The 7500-nt window shown below is 47.6% G+C and overlaps 1 protein-coding gene across 1 annotated transcript in view; it reads right to left on the bottom strand.

The window, feature by feature from the left end:
• Positions 1-7500, bottom strand: part of LOC127663405 (platelet-derived growth factor receptor beta-like) — a 57058-nt gene that overhangs the window by 23168 nt on the left and 26390 nt on the right. Inside the window, 3 exon segments of the mRNA XM_052154981.1 lie at positions 6632-6762; positions 7176-7217; positions 7220-7430. Of these exon segments, the coding sequence (XP_052010941.1) occupies positions 6632-6762; positions 7176-7217; positions 7220-7430 (384 nt within the window).

Genomic DNA, 7500 nt, shown 5'->3' with positions numbered 1-7500 from the left:
TGCCAAGTTGGTGTTTAAATGGTTTAGGTAGCTGCCAGCTGGTGTTCCTGCCTAGCTGATAAGTGCCCAAACCTCTCTAAAACCATCTAAATCCAATGTATGGAAAACAAATCAGAACAAAACAAAAACAAAACAAAATCCAACAAAACCCCAATAAAAACAAAATAAAATAAAGCTCCAAACAAAAGCAAAGCTAAAAAAAAGCCATATAAGCCAAAAAACAAAACTCAAACAAACACAAAACACATAAACAAAAGAAAACAAAGACAAAACACAAAGCAAAACTTAGCAAAGCCAAAAGCCAAAAACAAACAAAACACAAAAACAAAAAATAAAACAAACAACAAATAAAACAAATAACAAACAAAACAAAAAACATAACAAAACAAAACGTCTCGGGTTACATGTGTAACCCTTGTTCCCTGAAAAAGGCGGAACGAGATGTTGCGCTGCTAAGCGCTACGGGGGGAACAGCTTTCGCTGTGAGCCGAGCTGAAATATTGTGTGAAACACGTCAATGAACATTGACGGAATTTATAGCCTCGGCTGATGTAATCATTAGATGCACCTGAGGCCAGGCTATAAATGGATACGTCACCAGGTGTGCGTCAGATACTTCTTTTTGAAGAGCAGTCCTGGGGCGTCCCAGTGCGGCAAAGCAGCGCAACATCTCGTTCCGCCTTTTTCAGGGAACAAGGGTTACACATGTAACCGAGGCGTTCCCTTTACAAAAGGCTTCACTCTGATATTGCGCTGCTAAAGCGCTCTGAGGAACATAATACCACGCCGCCGCGCTTGGGGCTGTCCGGACCCCTACGGTTGTGCAGTGTACTCACAAAAAGCGAGAGGTCTCAGACATGAGATTGAGATGTCGACTCAAGGGCATAAGAGCCGGAGTAGCATAAACATCTAAACCATTAATTTTTTGATGAATGTTTGCGGAGAGGACCAGTCTGCCGCATCACAAACCTGTTCAGGCATGAGCTGAGATGTCGACTCAAGGGCATAAGAGCCCAGAGTAGCAAAGCATCTAACCCATAAAGTTCGATGAATGTGTGCGAAGAGAACCCTATCATAACACAAACTTGTCATAAAACTGATGAATGTGGCGGAGAGGACCAGCCTGCCGCATCACAAACTTGTTTAGGCATGGGCGGAGATGTCGACTCAAGGACATAAGAGTCCGGAGTAGCAAAGCATCTAAACCATAAAATGTGATTAGTGTGTGCGGAGAGTGCCAACCTGCCGCACCACAAACTTGTTCGGTGTCAACTCAAGAGCGTAAGAGCCAAGAGTGGCAAGAACATCCAAACTATAAAAGTTTAATGAATGTGCTGTGGAGAGGACCAACCTGCCGCACCACAAACTTGCTGCAGAGGGAGACCTCTAGCCAAGGCTTTAGAGGAGGAGAGCCCTCTGGAAGAGTCGCCCTAAAACATACTGGCGAAGCTTGAGCAGCGCCTCGTAGGCCCGGGCAGTAAGGTCCCTCACCCAAAGAGACAACCCGGTCACGGCTTCGAAGTGAAGAACTGCTGCCCTGACTTTACGCCACTAGCGAGTGCGGTGGACATAATTCTGAAGGGCACAGACTGGACAAAGTCTGAGTAGTCTTTAGCTGCTCCGGCATTACAAACGGCAGGGAGCAGAAGGCTTAGACTGGCCAAGGGTTGAGAAAGGCACCTTGGCAGGTAGTCAGGGTGAGGGTGCAAAGAATGCTCTTGGTCCTACCTGGGGCAACTCAAAACAGGCCGGCAAAAGAGACAGAGCCTGTAGGTACCCAAGTCTCCTTAGAGACGTAATTGCCATATGAAAAACCATCTTGAGAGTCAGAAGTCTACCAAGCTGACTCTAGAGGTTTTAAAGCGGGGTCTTACCCTATGAAGAGGTCCTAGCAAGGATGCCTCTTAGAGGGCACCCGCCCACCAAGGCGTGGCAAGCCGAAGTGGGAGCCACATAGACCTGGCAGTGGCAAGGCAAGTGCCAGCTGACAGTTCTTTCCACAGAAAATCCAGAACTGAAGCAAACTGGCAGTTAGCTGGTTCTGTAATTTGAACTTAGAAGGAAGCATGCAGGAGCATTTGTGCCATGTATCGCCACCACGATCAGCACCCCGAGGGGGGACTGGGTGACTTCGGGGAGAAGTAGAGGAGACATTAGCTATCAACAGAAGCGAAGAGGTCCTCTTCTGCCCTGTAAAATCTACCCAGATCAGTTCCAAGGGAGGAGCCCTAGCACTTGAAATGGTCTCGATAACTTCAGGAGAAAGCCCTGTGAACCTCAGTTGGTACCCTACAGGGGCCAAGCATGAAAGGTTTCTGAATTCGGGCCGGGGATGAATATGTCCCCGAGCCTGAAAAAGAAGGTCCTACCTGTTGAGATCGCCCAAGGCTGAGCCGTCGAGGAGAGATATTAACTCCGAGAACCATATCCTGTTCAGCCAGCGCAGCCATTAATAGGAGGCAAGACCCTTGCTGGTGAACATTGCCAAGACTCCGGGAGCAGAGAAACCGGGAAAAAGCGCATACAGGCGCATTCTGGGTCATGTATGTGTCTTAACGATCCAGACCCAAGGGGCTGGGTGATTTCAGGGAGAAGTAGAGGAGACATTAAGCTATTCATAGAAGCGAAGAGGTCCTCTTCTGCCCTAAGATCTCACCAAACTTGTTCCAAGTGAAAAAAGCCCGGCATTTAAAAGGTCTCGATAACCTCAGGAGAGAGCCCTGTGTCCTTCAGTTGGTACCCTTAGGGGCCAAACATGAAAGATTCCACAATTTGGGGCAGGGATGAAATATTGCCCTGTGCCTGAGACAGAAGATCCTTCCTGTTAGGCATCGCCAAAGGCTGAGCCGTCGAGGAAAAGATTAGCTCGAGAACCAAGCCCTGTTAGGCCAGCTGGTGCTATCAGTAAGAGGCAAAAACCCTTGCTGGCGAACTCTGGGCAACTACTACCTTAGGGTGGAGTTCTTAACTCCCCGTTGGTATTTTCTGTCTGGACCGTAAATCTGCTCCCATATCACGGGCATCCAGGGATATAACTGACCTGAGTGACAGGAGCTTGCCCTGGGCCCTAAGGAGAACCCAGCGTGTCAGAAATACAGCTGACAAGAGCGTGGGTCTCCTTGATGATTTATGTAAGAGGCTACCGCTGCATTGTCCACCGCACAAAGACATGGCAGCCTCAGGAGGAGGTATTTCAGGGCCAGAAATACAGCCATCAACCGAGACAGTGACTGTGACAACCGAGCTGGCGACCCTCCTATCCCCTTAAGCTGGGCGACCACTTAAGGCCGCTACCCGCCCATCAGGGAAGCGTCTGTGGATTAGCAGCCTGCGACAACAAGAGCGCACCAAGAGTGGGACCCAAGGCAGAAAACCGGGGTCTGAACCACATAGAAAGGAGCGAAGCCTGAGTAGCGTAACCCTATTTAGCCTAGGGGTTTTGGCCCTTGGAAGAAATCCCTGGCTTTTGGCCACAACAAAAGCGGTCTCATGAGCAGAAGGTCCAGAGGGATCCCTGTGGGCGCCTAGCCCTAAGACCTGGAAATCATTGATACTGATAAAAGTGCAACCTTGCCCTAGCCTGACTTTGCTCAGGGTGATCTAAATGGACTCAATACTAGCGGGAGACAGTTGAGCCCGCGTTGAGATTGAACTCCATCTGATGCCCCGATAGACAGTGTTCTGAGTGGGAGAGAGGGCGGCTCTTCTTGGCGTTGAGCCTCAACCCCAGAGAAACAGATGAGCTGAGGCGATGTCCCTGTGCTGAACTGCCAGTTCCTGGAACTGCTAGGATCAGCCAGTCGTCTACATAATTCAGAATGCAGATGCCCGGAGTCACAAGGAGCCAGGCTACATCATGCATTGTGAATGTCGTGAGTAAAAAGGGCTAGGCTGAGAGAAAGAACCTGACCCTGGAAGACTTAGCCCCGGAAGTGAACCTCAGGAACTTTCCATGTTGTGGCAGAACTTCTAAATGAAGCATAGAAGTGCGTCATAAGATCGATGGTGACCAGCCAAGCGAGTTGTAGGGCTTGAGACACGACCGTCTTAACAGGCATCATCTTGGACTTGAACACCCACGGGTAGTTCAAGCTTTAAGATCTAAGCCAGGCGCCACCCCTCACCCTCCATGGGAAGCGGGAAGTATTTAGTGTAATAGCCTAACTCTTTCTCTGGAAGGGAACACACACCGTGGCCCCTTTAACCAGGAGATTGATTTTTCTTTTACATAAAAAAGAAATCCGGTTCACAGTAGTGAGAACATACTGCTGAAGCACGGAAAAAACGGCGAGAGAATTAAATCCTGGCGCCCTTATAAGACCCACAGAAAGAATTCATCCGGCAGAAGTTTCCACGCTGCCGGGATCTATGAGGTGGGTATTATATTTTAACACTTCCTGTTGAGGGGTTGTCGGTGCTTAGCGTCCTGAATAAGATGCAGGAACAGCGAAAACACCCAATTTTGGTGGAAGCCTCTGCAACCCGAAACACCAAGAGGTGGCGGGAATGGGGGGCTTCGAGGGGGTACCGGGAGGGTGAAGTGAAACAGCGCCCGTCGAGGAAGCTACCCCTAATCTAGGTGCAAGACTGTCAGGGTTTTCTCTTGGGTCTTGCTTCGGGGCTGGTGAGGCGGTGAGACTGTCCCCAATCCCTGGGAGGAGGAGCATGACTCGCCACACTTTGTTTTTGAGCCTCCCTTCAGTCAGGACCGAGGCGGGTCTGCGGCTTGCTCGTCAAGCGCAGAACCCACACTCAGGTCAGCCCAGGGGTCAGCCTGGTATGCCTGTAAAACAGCATAGTGTGCAGAGCAGCACCAGCCTGACCTGCTGCTTGATAAGCCCTTCCCACTAAAGTGGAGGTTGTCCTACAAGGCTTTGAGGGAGAGAGGGCTACTTAAGTGGCGATGCCGAGCCGCGAGAGATAGCCCATAGCGTCTCTTAGACTGGCGGCATCACTGAATACCGCCGTGCCTCAGCACCCACGACAGTCGAATATAATGGCGTCGGGTATGTGAACACGGGAAGAAAATGTATATATATGTTTTTTTTTTTAGGGGTTCTCCATGAGTCGAAAAAGCTCTTAATGGAGGTTTATCAAAGAAGGGAAGGAACCCATGAGGCGTTCCCTGTCTTAGACTGGAAGATAAAATCTATCCCCTAATTTGGGCGTTTGGGGTCTCTTTTTGGCGTGGCCAGACCAATCTGGCAACCGCACGAGTAACAACATCGAGCAATTCCTCCGTAGATTTTTTATCATGGACGGAAAGCTCGAGGCGGGAAGAGAATAGCGATCCACCTCATGATCCGAGGCGTCGAGATCATGTGAAGAAACAGCTGGGTTTGGGGAGAGAGTGAGAGAAAGGGATCAACCCGTCTCTTGCTCCTCAGCCAAAACCATGCAAGAGCCCCTGAGCGATCTTTTTCAGAGTGCTGACTCCCGGAAGCAAGCGTGAAGCACGACGCACTCTGCCTGTTAAAGCAAATCGCAGTGCTCGCACCGCGCCCTGCTGCAACGCGAGCAGCGTGCTCCCAAACAAACAGCAAAAACTGATGTGTGCAGTCTTCAGCTATAGAGCAAGAAGAGGGAACACGCACCGTTCATGACTTTCAGTCATTCTCTCTTTTTTAGAAATATATATATATAATATTTTCTAAACAGAAGAGAAAAGAGAACAAAGAACAAAGTTCACTGCACACTGTTTAACTGATTCTAACTCCTAACAGAGGAAAGAAAGTTTTGACAGGGTGTGTGAAACACACAGAAACAGAATAAGCTCTGAAAAAAGAGTTTCTGGCGACACCTGGTGGCGTATCCATTTATAGCCTGGCCTCAGGTGCATCTAATGATTACATCAGCGAGGCTATAAATTCGGTCAATGTTCATTGGCGTGTTTCACCTAATATTTCAGCTTCGGCTCACAGCGAAAGCTGTTCCCCGTGAGCTTAGCAGCGCAATATCGTAGTGAAGCCTTTTGTAAAGGGAACACACAAACAAAACAAAGCCAAAAAACAAAACAAAAGACAAAACAAAACAAAGAAAAGAAAAACAAAGCCAAGCCAAAAAAACAAACACCAAATAAAACAAAACTCCATAAAACAAAAAAAAAAAACATAAACAAAACAAAACAAAGCCAAAAAACAGAACACAAACAAAACAAAAAACAAAACAAAACAAAAGACAAAACAAAATCAAAACACACAAACACACAAACAAAACAAAACAAAGAAAAGCAAAACAAGCCAAGCCAAAAAACAAACACCAAATAAAACAAATAACAAACAAAACAAAACGAAAAACAAAAGCAAATCAAATAAAAATATAACACAAAGCAAAACACACGGCCAAAGTTGGGCAGTGCCCCTTTCCTTTCTCGAACGAGCGAAATAAACCAGTCAACCATCCGGACCTGGCTGCAGATCACAACACTCTTAAGAGGAATTAAACTGGGATTATTTCCAGCAGAGATATTAAATGTTTCACTTCTTCACTCCACTCTACCCATGTTTTTTTGATATAGCACTTCATAAAAACACGTGTTCCTCAGGACAGTCAGGACAGGGATGCTGCGCTCTCTCGCGCTCAAATGAGAAAACACTGAGAACAAAGAAGTGTATTTTCAGCTCTCACTCACGTCTTTGTTGGGAAAGTCCCAGGTGAAGTAGACGAGCTCCACGCCGTTAACGGTGCAGTTAACGTCCAGTGACTCGCCCTGTATCAGGATGGTTTTGGAGGCGTTGATGAAGGGGTCCAGCGCTTCGGGAACTAAAGCCATGTGTGCGAGAGACAGAACGACTATTTTATTATATAAAACAAATCATCTGATGCGTTTTGAAGACATGATGGCACACGTGTGCAACACAGAGCTCCGTGAGAATCTAACAGTCCCAAAAATCAGGGGTTTTCAAACTGGGGTCCGGCGAACCGCAGGGGGCCATAAGGGAGTGCCAGAGGGCCATAAGGGAGTGCTAGGGGGGCATTAACAAATGCACAAAACTGGGTTCCAGTGACACACTTCCAGTGGAAGTCAATGGGGTTTAATCTGTAAACATTCAAATACTGTTTCTAAAGTATAGACACAACATGTGTGTTAACATGATTTTACTGTCATTAAATCACTAAATAAATGTAATCTAGTTTTACAACAAGCAGCCCAGTTAAATACAGTACAAACATACCGAAGATGCTGAAGACGTAGAAGGTCATCGAGTCTTTCTCCACCCATTCAGTTCTCCTTTGCATTTATATGTTCTGTCCTCCAGGCGCGGTGTAGCCACGATGGGGTTGTACGACCCATTCACTGGCATCTCATTGTCTCTCTTGTACAGGGTGGCGTTTATCCACGGGTCCGTCACCAGACACGGGACTGTGCCTTCCTCTCGCGTCTTAGTCACCATCATGTGCTCATTTTCAAGAAACCACACCTCAGGATCTGACAGACACAGAATGAATGAATGAATGGTTTCTTCCATACAATGAAAGTGAAGGCTGTCAGTCTCCAAC

The sequence above is a fragment of the Xyrauchen texanus genome, chromosome 23 (assembly GCF_025860055.1).
Source record: "Xyrauchen texanus isolate HMW12.3.18 chromosome 23, RBS_HiC_50CHRs, whole genome shotgun sequence".
In the NCBI taxonomy this organism is placed as follows: domain Eukaryota; kingdom Metazoa; phylum Chordata; class Actinopteri; order Cypriniformes; family Catostomidae; genus Xyrauchen; species Xyrauchen texanus.
Note: the sequence above shows the minus strand (reverse complement) of the source record. Positions and strands in the feature narration are given on the sequence as shown.